The 19,054-nt window shown below is 53.3% G+C and overlaps 4 protein-coding genes across 8 annotated transcripts; 2 read left to right on the plus strand and 2 right to left on the minus strand.

Moving 5' to 3' along the window:
• NR2C2AP (nuclear receptor 2C2 associated protein) lies at window positions 1-1,480 on the plus strand. Its single transcript, XM_015886669.2, has 6 exons — window positions 1-150; window positions 274-331; window positions 418-508; window positions 602-707; window positions 836-903; window positions 1,092-1,480. The coding sequence occupies exons 2-6, from the start codon at window positions 291-293 to the stop codon at window positions 1,206-1,208; spliced, it is 423 nt and encodes a 140-aa protein (XP_015742155.2). The 5' UTR covers window positions 1-150; window positions 274-290; the 3' UTR covers window positions 1,209-1,480.
• A 519-nt stretch (window positions 1,481-1,999) lies between these two features.
• On the minus strand, window positions 2,000-7,182 carry RFXANK (regulatory factor X associated ankyrin containing protein). 2 transcript variants are annotated; one of them, XM_015886671.2, is made up of 10 exons: window positions 7,029-7,182; window positions 6,427-6,621; window positions 6,051-6,128; window positions 5,275-5,355; window positions 4,940-5,005; window positions 4,667-4,767; window positions 3,561-3,686; window positions 3,024-3,090; window positions 2,730-2,810; window positions 2,000-2,370 (listed from the first exon to the last, which is right to left on the minus strand). In XM_015886671.2, exons 2-10 carry the CDS (start codon window positions 6,611-6,613, stop codon window positions 2,312-2,314), a joined length of 846 nt encoding a protein of 281 aa, XP_015742157.1. In that variant the 5' UTR covers window positions 6,614-6,621; window positions 7,029-7,182; the 3' UTR covers window positions 2,000-2,311. The 2 variants fall into 2 exon arrangements, with proteins under 2 accessions (XP_015742157.1, XP_015742156.1); XM_015886670.2 differs by having other exon boundaries at window positions 6,970-7,182.
• Window positions 7,183-7,209: 27 nt separating this feature from the next.
• On the plus strand, window positions 7,210-14,240 carry BORCS8 (BLOC-1 related complex subunit 8). 4 transcript variants are annotated; one of them, XM_085517786.1, is made up of 6 exons: window positions 7,210-7,267; window positions 8,176-8,288; window positions 9,855-9,969; window positions 12,247-12,311; window positions 12,636-12,743; window positions 13,697-14,240. In XM_085517786.1, the coding sequence occupies exons 2-6, from the start codon at window positions 8,203-8,205 to the stop codon at window positions 13,737-13,739; spliced, it is 417 nt and encodes a 138-aa protein (XP_085373912.1). In that variant the 5' UTR covers window positions 7,210-7,267; window positions 8,176-8,202; the 3' UTR covers window positions 13,740-14,240. The 4 variants fall into 4 exon arrangements, with proteins under 4 accessions (XP_085373912.1, XP_032296836.1, XP_015742158.1 ...); XM_032440945.2 differs by having other exon boundaries at window positions 7,210-7,257; XM_015886672.2 differs by lacking the exon at window positions 9,855-9,969.
• TMEM221 (transmembrane protein 221) lies at window positions 13,220-18,752 on the minus strand. Its single transcript, XM_032440943.2, has 3 exons — window positions 18,175-18,752; window positions 16,037-16,122; window positions 13,220-15,765 (listed from the first exon to the last, which is right to left on the minus strand). The coding sequence occupies exons 1-3, from the start codon at window positions 18,471-18,473 to the stop codon at window positions 15,248-15,250; spliced, it is 903 nt and encodes a 300-aa protein (XP_032296834.2). The 5' UTR covers window positions 18,474-18,752; the 3' UTR covers window positions 13,220-15,247.
• Between the last annotated feature and the right edge of the window lie 302 nt (window positions 18,753-19,054).

Below are 19,054 nucleotides of genomic sequence, written 5' to 3' on the forward strand. Positions count from 1 at the left end.
GGGGTGGGAGCGAAGCTTTTGCAGGGTCAGCGCAGGGTCCCCAGAGCCGCTCACCATCACACCGGGCGCTGCGGGACCGGCGGGGGCGGAGCGGAGCGGGGCGGAACCGGTCCGGCCCTACGGAAGGGGCGGCGGCGTTTCCTGCACGGGGTGAGTGCGGGTTATGGGGGTTTCTCGGGTGTTTCTATATCTCGGGCTCTTTAACGCTGCTCAGGTGCCTCTCGGGGGTCTCGGGTGCTGCCGTGCTCCCGCTATGTCTCTATTGCCGTCCAGGTCCGTCGCACGCAGCGATGCCCGCGGAGCCTTTGGTCTGCGCTGACACGGCCACGCGGTGAGTCTGGGTCCCTTGGGGGGGGTGGGCGAGGGCCGGGACCGGCTGCCGTTGAGCCCGGCACGATGTTGCTGCCCCCCCCACAGGGTGAGCTCGGTGCTGAATCGCGACGTGAAGCAGTTCGGGAAGAAGCACATGTTTGATTCCAACGAGGAGACGTGCTGGAACTCGGATCAGGTGGGGGCACGAGGTCGGGGGAGGATGGAGGATGGCTGGACGGGAATATATGGCCCTCTGTCCCCACTGACCCGGTACCACCTCTGCCCCCAGGGCTCGTGCCAGTGGGTCACCCTGGATTTCCCCCGCACCGTCAGGGTCTCACAGCTCCACATCCAGTTCCAAGGGGGGTTCTCCAGCCGGCTGTGCACGCTGGAAGGTGAGGGGCTGCTGGGGATGCTGGTGCTCTGCCTCCCTTTGTGTCCATGGGGGGTTTGGGGGCTGTGCCTGCTGCAGCCCACAGAGCCCCATTGCACCTCCACACAGCTCTTTCCTTCCCCTTCACAGGCTGCAGAACAGGTGAAGAACTGGTGAAGATATCCGACCTGTACCCCGAGGACATCAATGCCATGCAGATATCCTTTACCACGCTGCAGGCTGGCAGAGCTGTCTTGGAGGTGACAGTTCTGCAGGTGCCTGGTGGCACTTTGCTATTGGCAACTCAGCAGAGCTGCAGTCATTCCGGCCATCCCCACCCATGCAGGTCTCCCATGTGTCAAAGTGTTCCCCTGCCTGGTTTCTTTTTCCTTCATGGGCCCCACACAGATTCCAGGTGGAAGAGACGGCGTTGGATACGTTGAAGATCACCTTTGAGAACAGCACCGACTTCTTTGGCCGCATCGTGGTGTACCACCTCCAGGTGCTGGGGGAGAAGCTGTAGGGCAGCAGTTGCTTACACATCATCAACTGTGCATTCCCCTATAGGGGAGCTGCTCAGGTGGGGGAATGGGACAGCAGACCCCACCAGCAGTGATGTGTCACCCCCATCTGCATCCCAATGTGCTGATGGAACAGGGACCTCCACCCCATGGGATGGCAGAGCAGGAGAGATGCTCAAACAGAGCACTACGTGCTGGAACTGTAAGCCACCTTTGCTGTCTTTTGGTGGGATGCAGCTTATGCAGATGGCTGAATAAATGCTGGTGTCTCACAGCTCCTTCCCAGCTGCTCTTTGGGTAAATGACACTCCAGGACTGAGCCCCTCAGTGTGTGTCCTGGACTCAGTGCAGTCAGAGTGTATGGCTGGGCATGGGTGAGGAGGAGAAGCTGCCCCCTCCCTGTGCTTTGGCTGCCTCTTGCCTTCGTTAGCCACCCCTGAACATGGAGCAGCTGTTTGCAAGGGCTGGCTCAGCTGTTGGCTGAGGCCCTGCTGTGTTGCTGGCTGGCAGGGAGATGCTTCCTGCTGGTTTTTTGCTAATGCCCTTGGATATTTCCCTGGCTGGTTCTAGTGCTGCATGCAGGGAGGTCTTGGCAAGTTTATGGACATAAGAGCAAGCCGTGCTCTTCAAAGAGACAGCTCTAGAGAGAAATTTAGGGGCAGTTGGAAGGTGCCAGCCTTCAAGTGGTTGATTGGCCCAGTTCCCCTTCATGGTTCCTGGGCAGCTGGTGCTGGGATTGAGGACTGGCTGCTATGACAGGCCAGGGGGATGCAACTGAGGCAGCAAACGGGGCTCCACACAGCTGCTTTAGAGTTTATTTTGAAGAAATGCAATACCTGAATGCACGCACAAAGCAGCTGAGCCTGGACAAGAGCAGAAATGCAGCTGCCCTGAGGAGTGAGTGTCCCTAGGTGCAAGGCACTGAGGCCGTGCCACCTTCCAGGAGTGGCAGAAATCTGCTGCAGTTTGCAACTTCCTCCACGTGCTCCTTGCAAGAAGCATCTTCCTGCTGCCCATTTTGGGACCGCTGGGTCGGACCACGTTGGTCCCTGAGGAGAGCCCTATGTCGGCCCAGAGAAGCGCAGTGAAGTGTTGAGCTGCTGTGTCACTCCAGCCCCTTGTTCTGAAATAGCTTGAGGATGTGATTTTCAATAACCTGTTGGACTAATGAAGGGGGGAGAAAGAAGAGAAATGAAACCCAGGGAAGCCAGGGCTGTTAGAAGGCAGAATCTCTGTGGGCAGGTTCTCATATCTATCTGGTTTCTGATTTCTAGCAGGAAGGTGGAAAGCACTGATCTCCCCTGTCCCAGCCCTGCTGCCAGCACAGCACTGGTTTAGAGGGGGAATAAGGGAATAGGACCCATTTGGATTTCTCTGGCTCAGCTTCTCCACATGGCAGAGTCAGAAAGCTATACTGGAAGGTCAAAAAAAAGCCCCAGGCAGGGCTGGGAGCTGGGAATTGCCTGGAGGCTTTTCAGGGAGGGAAGATAGGGCTCCGTGCCAGGCATAGAGGGGACACTTGCCTTTCTTGTGTCCCAGAGCCACAGCCAGATCCATCGGGGTGTAGCCAGAATCTGCTTCTGTCGTCAGGTCAGCGCCACGAGCTGCAAGCAGGCAGTGGGAATCAGAGCATAGCGCTCCCATGATGTCCCCTCCAGAGCTGACACAGGGTGAGGAGACCCCAACAAAGTGCCCATTCTGACACCCCCAGGCTGCTCAGTCTCTCCCCCCAAGCACATCACGCTCTGTCCCCAAGGTGGTTACCGACGGAGCAGCCATTTCAAGGCCAAGGACTCAGTGCAGATCTTCCCCATTACCTAGTAGGGCCTCGACACACTTGACGTGATTGCCACGCACGGCGTAGAGCAGAGGAGTACCACCATTCTGCAGGGAAAGGGAAGGAGTTGTATCATTGCTGGCCTCGCATGGGGCTGTGCTCACACAGGTCCTGGAGCAGTCAGGTCCTGCCCTTTTTGCCCCCTTTCCCAGCTCCAGGTTGGGTGTTTTCTTGCAGGTTTTCTACTCAGGTTTTATTCTCTGTATGCCATAAAATAATTTCAAAGGCAGCCTTAATTTCTGAGTGCAGTTTCCTAGAGGCTCATAACATCACCAGTGTGAGCAACTGAGGGAACCATTTAAAACCATTATCCAGGTTAATTTCTCAAAACAACTGCACGAGCAAATAAATGAGCATTGTGAGCCTGGGAAGCAGCAAGGAGGAACATGTGGCTGCTAACAGCACAGAACAATGTGAACTCACTGTTCCCTTTTCAAATAAGCTTCACCAAGCCCTGTCTGGGCTGTGGTTTGCACTGCTGTGGTTCCCACAGCAGTCTGGACTCAGCAGCACTCACCCAGTCATAGATGTTGATGTCCACGTTCCTCTCCAGCAGCATGATGACGATGTCAGTGTAGCCACCCATGCTGGCCAGGGACAAGGCACTCTCCCTCTCCCTTGCCAGCATGTGGGGGTCAGCACCCTGGGGACAGCAAAGACGTCAGTCCCAGTGTGTGAAGGCTCCTGCTTAGTACTGGGGTGCTTGGCAGAGCCTTGTTGGGTACCCCGGCATGGCTGGTGGTGGTCCCACATCCCATGGCCTCGTGGAGAAAAGACTGCTCCCATGGTTCCAGTGACCTCTCCTTAGCAAAGTCCTTACCAGGTGTATTTTAATCACTAAATATCTCAGGTGAGGAATTAAAAGCTCTTCTCCAGTGTCATAAAACTAAGCCTGGTGGTTCCTGTTACTCAGCCTCTTTTCACATCACTAATACTGGTCCTGTCTAGAGGTACCAGGATGATACACACCCTCTCTTTTGTTACTGATTTACCTGGAAACCTACCCTGTGCTCCAAGCTCTGCTAGCCATGGATTTCACTATATCCTTTAGCAGTGTACCACCTCATTAATTTTGGGTTCTGTTTGTCTCTCTGGTAATGAACTGCAGTTTTGCTGCTAACAGAACCAACATCTGGTCGGTGTTTATTTGGCACAAGCACTTTTGGACACGTGGATATGGGACTGAGCTTTAAGCAGCACCCTGATTCAAGGCACAGGAGGATCTGGTTCCTGTTCACCTCCACACAGCCCAGGGCTGCATGCCTGGCTCTTGAGGACAATGCAGCAGTGAGTTCATTAACTGCAATGATACCTCCGTGAGCACATTTACTGTCAGGTTACAGGGCCCAAGTGACAAGCCTGATCTCAAATTACCAATAAGCAGATATTTAATTACAAACAGTTATTGCTAGCTGTGAGATAAGGCTCTCTGTGCTCCTGATTCAGCCCAATGAGAAGCATCCAGCATTGTCTGGCCCATTACCCCTGAAAATGTGTCCTGTCTGATGCCATGGGAAGGGCTGGCTGAGGCAGCATCACAGCATTGCAGGACATTTTGGCAGCCACAGGGGTTGGGACTGAGAAGTCTCTTGATAATGAGGTGCTATGTAAGTGTGGCCTTACCCATTCCAGCAGGTGTCGGACTGTTTCGATCTCTCCAAAGGCTGCAGCCCAGATCAGTGGTGTGAAGCCTCTCTCATCAGGTTTGTTTACCAAGTTCTCACCTGTATAACAACAGATGAGATAAATAGGATGCTTAAAACCTTCTCTGCTTCTTGTCCCCTAAGTAAACCCAGCAAAGGCTGTAAAACTAAGCCAAGAGTTTATCAAAAGGTGCTCTATGACCCGGCAGGACTCTGCATGATCTGAGGTGTGAACCCAAAGGAAGATTCATACCTTTCTGAAGATGCTTCTTCAGCTGGCTAAGCTCACCTTGGGCAGCTAGCTGGTGGATGGACAGCGCTGGAGGAGAGAGAAATTAGCCAGTCAGAACAGTGCTTCCAGCTCAGCATCCACCATCTGCAGGGGAGTCCCTGCAAGTGCCAACTGAACAGCCCCACCTGAGCTTCCCGAGCCCCAGTGGGTAATTAACACCCTCCTGCTGGTCAGGGGTGGATGCTTTACACAATATGGCAGCAGATGGAGGGAGGTCCCAGTTCCACTGCTCCCTCCATACCCCACGTGCATCTGAAGTCTGAGGTGCACGGCTCAGTCTGCCCAGCTCTACTTACTGTCCAGGGTGGCTGGGAGGGCTGAGATCTCATTGCCTCGCTGCCTGTTTGTCAGTGTGTTTGAGTGCTTCAGGGGGAAACCTGTTCCAGAGAGGGGAAAGAGTCAGGGCACATCTCTGTGCACAGAGAGGAATGAGACCAACTCGAGGCCAAAAGCCTCATAAAAGCTCATGTAAACCTTATGTGACTTATGTGAAGCTATTCCTTCCTGCCCCTGCAAAAAAGGAATTATTGCCTTGCAGGTGAAAAGCCTGGAGACCGCGATTTGACCAGTGTGGGGGGAACAACTGCTGAGCAGAGAAGATAAAGCAGCCTGAACAGCTGCCCAAGGAGTAGTGCAGTCCATCTGGGGCACCGCATGAGACAGGGATCTTGCATTAATGGCATAATTGCACACGATATATTGCAGAGGACAGCCTGGGGATGCACTCGGGTTCATCCTCATATCTCCTACAGAGGAAGAGCTTCACTTGGAAAGCCCGATGTATTTTCAACAAGCAATCTATAGTATAATTAGAAAAGAATATGGAAAGAGTTTACAATCTCAAGTTCCACTGCATGGAGCTACAGCGACCTCTCACTGCTGCTATGAGTCATCAGCAAGGCCTGGATCTTGCTGCCTTATGAAAGGAACCAACGGCAGTAAAAGACTTCTTTTTTCCCAGCTGTCTTTGTAGGATGAGAAATCCTTTTGTCGGCATATGATTTCTCCCACTCCTGTCTCTTACTGGGGCTGCACCCAAGGATCTGCAAGCACCAGGCTCTGTGATACTCACTGTCAAGGGTTGAGAGCTCAGGAGTCTTTTGCCTGTCCGTCGAGGCAGCTGAAGGCTTCAGGAGAGAGTCTGTTCCACCTGCAGAAGGAGGGTGGCCATTAGGAACCTTGATGCCACTTGCTAAAGAGCAGGCTGGGCTCCAGCTATGGCACACAGGCACCCCTACCCCATTAGGGGGTTATAGGATGGCTAATCTTGCTAGGCTCCTTCCCTGTATGAAATTCCCTGGAGGGTTGCTTCAAGTTTTGAAGCCAAGCTCCCCTCACACTGACACTGTGCTACAAAGAGCCCTGTTTAATAATGAGGATTCCAAGCTTCAGCCAGCACTAGTGCATGCCCTGTCTCAGCTCTGACACCCCCTCACCCCAGCAGTCACCTTCCATGCAGCTGGAGCACTGCATGCCCCTGTCCATCTGCAGTAGCCCTGGAGGGACACCACCATCTCCGTTGTCCCTGGTCCCAGCTGGCTCCTCCATGGCTGCCGCTCCCTCAGCTCCATTCTCTTCTTCTAGAAGCTCCTGGTTGTCTCCATCATTCACCGGTGCCTCTTCTTCACCTTCCATGGGGGAAACTGCCACACAGCAGCACATTGAGAACAGAAAAGAAGGAACAGCAAAGGGACTGTACGTCCCCAGAGATGGGGATGGGAGGGGATGAGGGGGGATGAGGGGGGATGGAAGGGGATGGGAGGGGGTGGAAGGGGATGGGAGGGGGTGGAAGGGGATGGAAAGGGGTGGAAGGGGATGGGAGGGGACACCCCCAAGGCCTCCCCCAGCCTGGAGACGGGAGAATAGGGCTCTGCTATGGGGCTGGAGCGGGGGATAAGCGGCCTATGGGGATGGCAGGCCTTAAAGGAGCCCGGTGATAACGGGGTGTAGGGTGGGGATGGGGGGGGGGGGAAGGCGCGGCCTGTACGCACCCGAGGCCTACACGTGCAGAGCGGGGAACAACGGGAAGGAGCAGACCGCGGGGCTTTACCTGTTAGCACCGCACTCCGAGGCAGCCCCGAAGCCCGGCCCGGCTGCTGGGTGGGCCGGGGGTGTTGGGGGGGGGGGGACCCCTTGTTATCGGGGCGGGGGAGTGGGGCGGAACGCGTGGAACGGGGGGCGGTGTTCCCGGTCGGGGCGGAACTGGTAAGGGAATCACCGGAAGCGGAAGTGGGAGCTGTGAGGGGAGAGGGATGGAGGAGCCCGAGATGCAGCTGAAGGTGAAGAAAGGTCGGAACGGGGCCGGGATGGGGGGTGGGGGGGGTTGGATGGTGTTATGTCGCTCTATCGCGATAGGGCTGCCCACGACAGGGCCTTGTGGTGGCAGCACATGTCGCGATAGAGCCCTGCAAGTCGTGACGGGGCGGTTTGACACGGGGCAGGCCGCGATGGGGCTTGGGGGGGGGGGGGGTTATATCGCGACATATCGCGACATATCGCGGCGGGTATCGGCCCCGTTTCGTTGCAATTCAACCCCCAGATGAAACGAGAAGCGATATCTGAGCTCTTATCGGTGTAAATTGCTGGGAGCTGTAAGTGTTAACCCAGGAAGTGGCCATTGGGAAGGGGGATCCTGTTAGAAAGCAGCAGGAAAAGCTCCTTCTAGGCTGGTTTTTATTGTATTTAGGACATCTCTTGGGGCTGGTTTATGGGGGAAGAGGCAGAAGGATCCCAAAGCAGGTGGTTCATTGGCGTTCTGATGCTCCCTCCCATCTCTAGGCCAGCTCAAGTTGCTCAAAAAAGGCACAAGCAGCTCCTAAATCCAGGCCAAACCCAGCTGGTGTGTGGCTGCTGGGCCAGCAGCATCCGAGGTTGGTGTCTCCACCTGGTGCTGAGCTCAGTGTGTGTGCAGTGATAGAGTACAAAGTGAACCACCCGTGTAATGGTGCTTTGCTGTGTCCTGATTAACATGATGTGGTTAATAGCTGGAATATTTGAGGTTTTACTCTGGCACGTTGTTGCTTTTGAAACGCAGAGCCTTTAGTCAGAAAGCTGTTGTGCTGTGGGAGGTACAGTGGACTCCCTGAACCCATCTTCCAGAGACACAGTGAGAGATGGCACCCAAAGGAGCCCTTCCAGCCCTGCCTTCCTCTCATTGCTCCCCACCTCCTGTGACTCTGTTGTTTCCCTTCCTGCAGTTACAGACAAATTCACAGAGAGCATGTATGTGCTGGCCAACGAGCCCTCTGTGGCCCTGTACCGGCTCCAGGAGCACGTCCGGAGATCACTTCCAGAGCTCGCTCAGCACAAGGTGAGTTGAGCTCACCAACCCTGAGACAGTCAGACTGGAGCTGTTATCCTGTGCTGCCACATTGTTCCTATCTCATATCAAATCAGCCATTGGGGCACAGTGTGTGGGAGCTGCTAAGGGACCCCGGTTGGCCCAAGCTGGAGGGGATGAGGGGGATTTGTATATTCACCCATAGATCTGGGGTAAAACTTGCATGGCCAACCACATCCCTGAGCTCCCAGTGCTGGAGACAAAGAAAAACGACTCTTGTGCAGGGAAGGGGGGGGGAGGAGGAGGCAGACGTTAAATCTTATTACCCCTGACTCCACTGCAAGATTTTTATTTCCTACATAAAATAAGGAGGAGGGTAAGAGGAGTGAAGGGGGAGTGGGAAGAAACAAGTGAGAGGAGCCCACACAAGGAAAGGCAGGATAATGAATCGCATCTCACAGCTGTGTTCCTACTTTCCTCCAGAGCACGGAGCAGAGACACTTTAATGCCAGCCTTGTTGTCCTTCTCCCTCTTCTGCCAGTCATGATTCATTAGGAGTGATGTCTCATGAATAGATTACTGGTTCATGTCTATGCTAATGCACTGTCAGGCCTCATTTTTCACCTTTGCTTTACAGCCCTAGTTTCCAAATTAACCTGGATTGTGACACTTTATTATTCAATTATTTATTAACATTTTATATACGTGTCTGTATGCAAGGGTAGGTATACAGAGACGTATATGTATGTATAGCACATGCTGATGTGGTTGCATCACTGGGATGCAGGAGACAGGTTTATAAAATTATTCCTGAGCTGTCACTTGCTTTCATTTAATCAAGATAGCCCCGGTTTCAGGGAATGTGTCTGGAACAAAAGGAAATTGAACAAATTGTATGACAAGTCATGCAGAGGGAAGAGATCAGTTTCCATCACCGTGTGGTTTATAACAGGGAGGAGGGCAGCACAGAAGCACAAATGGAAGCAGCAGCCGAGTGAGTGAACTGGACACCACGCTCATTGTTAGACAGTGGGGTTTGTACTGAACAAGGTCTCTGAAGACCTTTGCTGCTTTCATTTTCCTTTCTAGGCATTCTCAGCTCAATTTCAGCTGTTTGCATCCATCCCAGAGAATTCTTTTATTTAGTCAGAATTGCTTCTGTTTTCCACAAGAAAGATTTTGCAGTCCTGTGGATGCCAGCAGCAAATATGAGGACACTGTGTGTGTCCCCTTGTGACTGCAGCCATCACAACCATCAGATGCTTTGATCTGCATCTGGGACAGCCGTGTCCTGCTTACACAAGGAGGAGCTCTGTGTGCTCCCTACAGTAGTGGTACACATCAGGTCAAGGTTGAATGGAGTGCTCGTTGTCCTCTTCCTTAGGTCTGCCCCAGCACCACCCAACCACCCTTTTCCCCCCTCTAATGTTAGGAGTGTCCTCCTAATACTGGCTCAAAGATGATGCAGTTTATATCCATTTCTTTTTGCCCACCACATGAGCGCTTTCAGCTTTTAACTGCTTTCCTGGTTCCTTTGTGTTTCACACTGATGTGTGAAGGGCTGGGGGAAAATGGAAAGCAAATTATTTCTTGCAGCTGGAACAACAGTGGATGTAGCTGCTGGTGGTGTCTCCTCCAGCCTCATCAGCCCCCACATTCATTCTTCCAAGGCTGCAGTGCCATGTTTGGGAGCGTGCTCTCCTCCCTGCAGGTAACTTACATCCTGACCATGCTGCCAGGCTGCTGACACTGGAATTGTGGTCAGGTTCTTTCTCTTGTCCTTGATCCCACTCTCATTTTCATTGCTGTCTGCAGCAAACCAGGCAGCCAAACCCCCAGGAGAGAGAGATGTGCTCAGTGCCCTGATGGGGCCATTGGCATTGTGGAGCCTTGATTAGGTGGGGATGGATACTTTGGGTTGCTCTGCTGAAGCCCATCGGCTTTGCTATAAGACACTGGAACAGGAGAGTGTCAGCAGGGCTGTACACCGTGAAAGCACTGTCAGGTTTTATCTAAATCAGAGCAAAGGCACTGAATTAAGGTGAGTTTAATTCCTCAGAATGGAAAAGAAGAAAAAGGAGTGTTCTGCCTGGATCCATTCTCTTGTAATTTAGTCCCAAGGTGCAAATAATGTATAAAGGAAACAGGATTTATTGGTGGTTTCCAGCTTTCCATTCAGCCTTGCAGCAGCTCTGTCTGTGGTTGGCAGAGTTCTGAAATGCAGCTTTTACAATTCCTGAGGAGATTAAACCTAGGAAAAATTAAGAGGGAGGGATCTGGGAGGGGGTGGGGAAGTATGCAATAAGGTCACCTCCATGTCCTTACAACAAGAAACTTCCTTTGATTTAATTAAAAATAATCTTAATACCTTCCTCACCATCTCAGACTCTCCAGGCAGATTTAGCCCCTTGCTGATAAGATGGAGCACAATGCAGGGCCCTCGCTGCTTCCACGTGTCAGAGCTGTGCTGTGCTGCTAAGGCCTGCTCTGCACAAAGCTGCCTTTCTGGATTTCCCCTGATCTTTTGAGGACTTACATCTCCTCGTTAATTTACTGCTAAGCAACAGTAGTATATCGTTAGTATATTAATAGCTGGCTTTAGTTCTTAAACTGCATCCAAAGGCACCTCCTGGGACTTTGAAGGAAGGACGTTAAGAAAAGTTGAAGGAGAGCTTTAGGGAAAGGCTTTTGGTGCTAATTAATGGCACTACTTCCCAGGAAGTAGTGGGAATGTTGAGAATGGACATCACTGGCACTGATACCAGGAAATTATTAAAGTCTGTTTGTGCTCAGGGCCACAGGCAAGTGGCTGTTGTAGCAGACTGCAATGTTTCCACCTTTTCAAAGGACATTTGCAGTCACCATCATCTCTGGCTTCCCAGTTTTACTGCTGTGCCTTCATCCTGCACTGGGCTTTGCAAGCTGACAGTCAGTACTTGAAATTGACATTGTCCCAAGGCTGTGCTGCTGCTGGAGGAAGTGGTGCTGCTGGTTTGCTAGGTGGGATCACCTGCCCTTCATGGGACAGAGCCATATTTCACCAGGGCAGTGAGAGTGCTGTGCTGCTCTGGTGGCTGAGCCAGTACGATGCTGGGCTCTAAATGGTTGTTAAAGATCATCTGGCACCTCTTGGAGAGAACAGGCTGCAGAGCTGCAGGACATAGCTGTGTCTTTCAGCTGTCCCTGCTCTCAAAGCCTGTTTTCAGCAACAGATTATGGTTGTGTAAAACGTGATTGGACTCTGGGATGAGTGTGATCTCTGCAGGGCAGCTTGTGGGGTTGTGAGTCGGGTCGGAGGACCCTCTCCTGCAGAGAACTGCCTGCAGTGTTGCATGTAGAGGCTTGTTTCTTTTGTAGTTTAAAGCTCTGTGGTCAAGCGTCCCGATGTAGGACAGGCTTTGAACAGGAGAAGTGATTTTGGATGAACTCCAAGCTCCTAGCCGACCTCCTTCAGTCACAAAAAGAGGCCCTTGCATTTTCTTTGGCTTGTAACTAGACCCAACAGAATAGACTTGAGAATTAGCTCCCATGAGAACATATTTTAACAAGTGCCCAAACTACTTAAGCACTTTTGAAATAGTTATCTATTGAGCAACGCCTCTGAATTCAGCTGTGCTTTCATTGTGATTTGTATATGCATTTGCTTTTCCTTTTCCTTGGAGAGCTATAGCACGCAATTGCATCCTGTGCCAGAACTGCCTGCATGTAGTTGAGCTTGCGTGAAGTTTACAGGGCTCCTTCCGAGCTCCTGAAAGGAAGGGCATAATGCTGAGTGCCCCTTGGGATCAGGCAGAGTTTCAGTTCTAATGCAAGTGCATGGCACCTGGAGCCAAGCATCAGCCAGGCTGTCAAACAGTAGGCAGAATCCAAACGCAGCTTCTAGTGAAGAGCAGCCAGAGCCCTTGTTTGGGCAGGGCTGGCAGAGTGCATCCCTGTGTGAGCTGCATCACTGAGTGCACACTTAATGTTGCCTTCTTGTTTCTTTCAGTCCGACATGCAGACCTGGGAGGAGCAGAGCCAAGGAGCCATCTACACTGTGGAGTATGCCTGCAGGTACTGCAGACTCACCCAGGCAGGAGGGCTGCATCCACCAGCACAGGCTTTGAAGTAGAAATTAAATAGAGGTCCCTGGTTCTTCACTGATGGATTCCTGGTGTGAGCCAGGGAGAAAGCAGTCAGGTGGGGGTGTGAGGGTGCAGGGCAGAGCTCTCAAAACCTCAAGGGCTTCACTTTGCTGAGCACACCAGCTCTTCCCCACTTGAGCCTGCAGTGCAATCCTGCCCATCTCCCGCAGTAAATCCACTCACTAACCAGCATCTGAAGATGTGAAGCACTGTTAGTCTGAGATGCGCTAACCAGCCCTCCTCTCTCTTTCAGTGCCATAAAGAGCATGACCGACAGCAGCGTGTACTTCAAGAGCATTGACAGTCTGCTCAAGCATGCCATTGCCATGAAGGATCAGCTGAACGCCGCTCAGGGCCGCAGGTAGCAAAGCACTGTGACACTGCCCTGCTTATTCATCAATGACCCTTCTGGCTGACAGAGGCTTTGGTGATGTAATGTAGCCCAGAACAAATATGCCCAGCAGTTATTTCAGTAATGTCATGCCAGACATTTAAAACAAGCGTGATGCTTGCCTTCCAGTGATCTGCTGGCTTTGTTTACCATGAGAAACAAATAACCTTATTTACAGAAAGAGATAAGTGGAAAATAATTTGTTTCCTTATTTCAAAAGGGGTGTTTGGTTCTGTAATACACTAAAGCTTTGTGTTAAAGGCACTTGGAGTGCAATGATGCTACTGAGATGAAGTAGGTCAGAGGCTGCCCTTGGTGCTGTTCTCTGTCATGCATGTGGCTCTTTCCCTGAGGAAAGTCCCATAGAGATTAGTGGTGCTGACAGATACAGCACAAAGATTATGTGTTCTTGTATTTTGCAGTTGAAGTACAGCTACTAAAACATCTTCCAGCAGATCATCTGAGTCCGGTTTATTTGTCTCTCCTAAGAACTGTGTTGGTATTGGAGTCTGCCTGGTTAGGAGTGAGAAAACTCCCAGACACCCATACTCACCACAAACAGTTTTAAATGTCCATCCCTGATAAAACCACCACAGCAAACAAAGTGCCTCTGTCTCTGCAGAATGACTCTTCTTTAGATATTTCTGGTACAGACTCTGTATTTCCCCAGTTGCCCATGCAGCAAGGGGCATTTTTAGTTAGTTTGTTTGTTTGTTTTTGTGGTGGTGTGGCTGTTAAGACTGTCGTCCTAACACCCACGGGGGCTGGTGTGTGCTGCTACATAGTCTGCATGGAACACTGAAAGGTGCCCTTGTCTAAGCAGCTTTCCTGCTACAAGCAGTGAAGTTTAACAGGAGGGAACCCTCCAGTTCTTCATATTCTTGTGGCTGCTGATGGATGTGACTGTCTGTTTCTTTTTACAGCGCTGTTGCCCCACAAGCCAAAAATCCTCCAGGTAGTTCCTGATTTCAGACAAGACTGGCTGTCCTCTGCCTTCTCTGGCCCAGCTCCATGTTCTCCGACCACGTGGAGGAATAAGAAACCTGCTAAGTCCATGAAGCTGCACAGAGGCCTGCGCCTGCCTCGGTTCCCAGTAACAAGGTGCTGCACTGGGGCAGGAAAACCCTGCCACTGGGGTCAGGATTGCCTTTGGGGGGTGCTTTGGGGTGCAGTCATATCCCTTTCCACAGTGGGAAGGCAAACAGGGTTGTTCTGCATTTGTCCTTTCCAGTTCTTTTTGATGGTGGACTGCTAGGAGATGTTTTTCCTCTCTAATCTTTGGCCACAGAAATATCTCAAGAAAACTAGGTCTTGCTTTCAGTATTTTGTAGATGGTTGTGTCCAGACTGAATGTAGGCACACTTCAGCCTTGTTAAGGGGGTGTTCTGCAAGGAGAGCTTTTCATATGTGTGCCAAAGAGTCGCTGAGTTTGGTCTTAGTGAGAACAATAATAAAAAGGGAAAACAAGTTTGTTCTGTCTCAGACCTTCCCCTCTTGCTTGCTCAGGCTGGGGGGTCTTGGAGCCTGCTGGCTCTGTGTATTTCAAAGGGCATGGAGCAAAACAAAGACATGCAGAGTTGGAGCCTTTCAAGTGAGAAAGAAACTGTCCCATTCTTTGTGGGGAAAAAAAAAAAGGACTTTCTTCATTCTGTGTCGTGCAGTGTTAATCTCTCTTGGAACCAACAGTTCTGTTCTGCTGAAGAATTTACCAAGGATACAGGAATCAAAGCAGAGTTAGACTCGGTTTCCAAAGAAGTGCTCTGTATTGTGCTCAGGGTAACAGGTGTCTCTGAGGATAACAACATGGAAGGTGAGGAGGGATCTGGACCAGAGGCCTTCCTTCACTCCCTGAAATGCTTCACAGATTGCTGGATGATGAGGATGTGGGGAAGATCCAAGCGTGTGGCTGCAGTAACTGTGAGCTAAACCCACTCGTGTTTCACAGAAGCAGCAGTTGCACTTGTGCATTCTGTCCTGCAGACAGCAGAGAGCCACCAACACAACTGAGGGAATAGAGGAGGATGAAGGAAGGCAGTGGAAGGGGAGAAAGGCATGGCCAGCCAGAGAAACTAGCTGGGATTGCTGGGGAAGGAGGGTAGGTCTGCCCCTGGACAATGTCCTCTCACTCCTCACACACGTGCCACTTCCTTTGCTGCTGCTCAGTGCCCTGTAGAGATGGGACAGTCCTACATGAGCCTTTGCCCTGCCACTGCTGTCCTTCTTTGCAGGGAGACAAATGCCAGCAGCACTGCAGGAGAGGCTGGGAGACCAGTCTTCTCAGCAAAGAAAACCTGTGTCTGTGGCTGCACAGGCCCACGCAGCATCCTCTGAGCAGGGTGGAAAATCAGCCGTCCTGATCTCACAAGGGATCATTGACACCTGGGCTCTGACGTGACCTGTATTAAGCTCTAAACAGAGATGCAGATCTCGGATGTGATGCCTGCAGCTCTGCTGTCATGAGATGGACATTCTGCTCACACCAGGGTCGAGTCCTTGCCCGAGGCTCCAGATTTGCGTGCCAGCACGTTCCTCATCTCATGGGTGACACCGTTCCAGGGCTTGGCCTGTGCCTGCAGCAAGGCTGACTCTGCTGACAGCGTCCTGTGTGTGCGGGGCAGGTGGTAGCTCTCCTTCTCAGAGTGTGCCCCAGGGCTGCCCGAGGAGGTGAAATTGCTGCTGGCCGGGGAGCCCAGCTGGGATTTGCGCTCCAGGAATGGAGGGAAGGAGAACTCCCGGTGGATCTCAGGCCGGGCTCGGGGCACAGCAATGCTCTTGTTGTTCAGGTTGCTGCCAGGAGTTTCGCTGTGCTGGGCAGAGTCGTTCTCATATAGAGTGTGAGAGATCTCAGAGCGGCTGCGGCGTGACAGCTGGGAGGTTCGGATCAAGGCGTGCGTCACTGTCACCAACAGCACAATGATGCCAGAGGAGAGGATGCAGGCACTGGCAATGCCAGCCTCGAGTTCAAACAGCAGCAGCATGTAGATAGCAAGAGCTGGAAGGGAAGTGCAGCACACCGTGAGGAACCAGATGGACTCAAGCAATGCATTTGACCTGCAAAGTTCAGGCCAGAACTGCCCCGTGGGGGTTGCTCACCAAAAGCAGAAAGTTCATGCTACGGGTGATGCTATTTGCAAAGCAAACCTGATGCTTTGGTTGAAATGCAGCAGCTCATGAGCAATCAGCAACAAGAGAGAAGCCTGGGCTGGGTATAGTCCCTGCCTTCCCCCCACAGCAGGGTGTATTCCTGGGCAATGAGCACTTACCTGTCAGGTAGGCTGAGACCCCACAGCAGAACAAGCCAATGGCCGTATGGCGAACTGTCCGGCTGTCCAGGAGGAACCAATCTGCCCTGAAAAACAGGAGGAAAACATCTTGCTGAGATGGGGCTGCGTTGTCTCCTGGCCCCTGCTGAGGAACTGAAATGCTGCTTCTGCACAGAGATACTCAGGGCTGAATCCCAAGCACAAGGGGCTCTGCAGAACTGGGCTTTCCCCTGTGCAGCACAGCTCTGTGTGTGCTGTTCCCACTCTGGGACAGGATTTGGAGATGTCTGATTCTGGCTGTGCTTTGGAAAGCAGGTAGGGCAGAGAGGAGAGATTCAGGTGGCTCAGTGCTCTCTGCAGGTGATTTGTCCTGTTCAGCAAACCTTGTAGAGCAAGCAAGAAACAAAAGTGAGGCATCATGCCCATCTCCCCCTTAAAGAAAGAGTGAAAAGCAAAGTGTCGGTGCACTGAATTAAGCAAAGCCAGGTTGGCTTTGCAACCTCCAAAGTGGATTTCTTTGCTCAGCTCAGATTACGGGCCCTTTGTCTGGAGGGGGGGGGTGCTACTTGAATCTTGCCTAACCCAGGTGAGAAGAACAGCTCCTTTCCAGCTCAGCCCTCCTTTCCAGGGCTGCACAGGTCGTTATGGGTTCTGCATCACCACCAGAAGCCGTGGGGCCCATTGGAAGGACGCAGGACAGCAGGCAGTAGCGTGACACGACTGTCCTGGCAGGGCCAGCCCTCACATTGCCTTCCACCCTATGGGACAAACGCAGCAGCCAAGGGACGCTGTGCCCTGTCCCTATTCCCCCACCGAGTGCCCCAGCATCACACCCTCCTCCTGGGCCTGCTGCAGCCAGTAGCCGTTAATAGAGCCTGAACCCGCTGCCCGGCGAGGAAGAGCAGCCGCTTTGTTTTCTTAATTACCTGAGTCGGGAGGGATTAGCGGGGAGGAGAAAGACTTTGTTTAGAGCTGGCTCGGACTATTGAACGCAGCGCTGAGAAGCGGAGCGATAATTCAGTGTGACAGCCCCAACGTGGGAAAGGTCCCTGGGACGTGAGCGGGTCCCCTAATGAAACCAGCGCCCGGTGGGGCCACGGAGAGATGGCAGCAAACGGCATCACAGGGAGAAGGGCTACATCCCGGCACCTCCTGCCCCAGGCTGCTCCTATTCCTCCCAGTCATACGTATAACCCTCAGCTCACAGCTCAAACAAGGCACTACCTGACCGGCTCCCGACCTGCTCCTTGCAGGCTCCCTCCTGCCAAAGCAGCAAAGCCAAAAGCAGCCTCTGGTTGCATGGAAACACAGGAGGAGAGCACTGAAGCATCATACAAAGTCAAATTGTTTAGGAACAGCTTCCCTGCTCGGTGGGGTGAGGGTGGTTCCAACCACAAGCCCTGGAGCTGGTTGCTCACCTCACACTGTATTTATATGTGACCTCCATCACTGCTCAGTGCTCATCCTATCTCACACCTGAAGCTTCCAGAGCTGCTGTTGAACCTGCATCATTTCCTCCAGCTGAGTTCTGACTTTGCTCAGGTTCACCCAGGAGCAGAACCACCCACCAAAGCCAGGTTGGTTGTGGTGGAGGAAGCAGAGAGGAACTAATAGGTTTGGAAACAGTTCTGCAAAGTGTAAATGTGCTGGTAATGATTAAGTCTGCACATGTCTGCTGGTCACCAAACCTGGGCCTGCGGTCACCTGTGGGTCACCACTGTGGGACAAACCCAATGCAGACAGCAATGAGGGCTGGGATCACCCAGGGATGCTCTTGGGTAACTCCATTGGGTGCCTTGGGGCAGCTGTGAGCTCATCAATGCAGCCACTATTTGCAGCTACAGTGCAAGGGGCAAATTTACAGCCCCAGGTAACCCCACTTCATGGCAGGGTGCAGCAGGGAGGAATTCGGGCTATGTCTGCTCAGCGTCCACCCAAACCCAGAGTGGTCCAACCCTCGCAGCTCACCCCTACTCAGCATCCCCAGGGAGCACCCAATATCGCAGGGGGGGGAAGGGGAGTGGCAAAACCCCTCCGAACTTCTCTGCGCCCCTGAAGGTCCGGAGCACCCCGGTGCCCCCCACACCTTCCAGTCCCCGCTGCTCCCCCCTTCCCCCCGCGGTGCCCCCCGCTCTCACCGCTCGGGCCCGAGCTGCCCCCGGCACAGTTCGGTGCTGAAGTAGCCGTGGAGGAGGCAGAGGAGGAGGCAGCTCACGTTGAGCACGAGGCAAAGCGCGGCCAGAACGGCCGAGACCGGCAGCAAAACGGCGGCCGCGGATTCCGGCAGCGCTCCTCGAACGGCACCGGGACCGCTCCCGGGAGCGGACCGACCCGCCGGTAGTTGGAAGATGAGGCTGGAAGCGAGCAGGGCCATGGCGGCGGACAGCGTGCCGAACAGCAGGAGCACCGTGAGGGTCCGCTGCGGGTAGGACGGCATGGCGGAGCCGGCACCGGGAACCGGGGGACGCTGGGCAGAGCCGGAGAAGCGGCGTGTACCTCCAGTTCGCCCCGGGACCGAGCGCTGAACCCCGGCAGTGCCGCTTCCCTCCGCGCACCGCTGCCCGGACGGGGCGGTCCTGCCCTCCTCAGCCCGTCCTCCCCCCGAGGCCGGGCTCCCCCGCCCCGGACAACACGGAGCGGCTCCTCCCGCGGGGCCGGAGGGTAGAGGAAAGGGGCAGGAACGGGGCGGGGGCTGTCGGTACCCACCGGTACCCCACGGGCCCCTGTCGGCTCTCTATAGCCCCGTTCCCACGCAGCTCCCTCCCGACTAAGAGCCGCCCCACGTCGAGGAAGGGGACGTCGGCCCCGGATCGGTCCCTTTGGCTTCAGCTGTTAAGACTCAAGTTGGGAGTGAACACCCGAAACGCGTCCCTGTGAGGCTGAGGAAGGACCGGCAGCCGCCGGAACGTGGGGCCGGCCCAACTTTCCCGTGCCTTATAAATATCCTGGGAAGCAAAAGCGCTTCTTCCCCTGGGAATGGCTGGGAATTGCCCTCTGCAGAGCACTCCTTACGAGTTG

Source organism: Coturnix japonica, chromosome 16, assembly GCF_054131305.1.
Source record: "Coturnix japonica strain WE chromosome 16, WE-NBRP24, whole genome shotgun sequence".
NCBI lineage: Eukaryota > Metazoa > Chordata > Aves > Galliformes > Phasianidae > Coturnix > Coturnix japonica.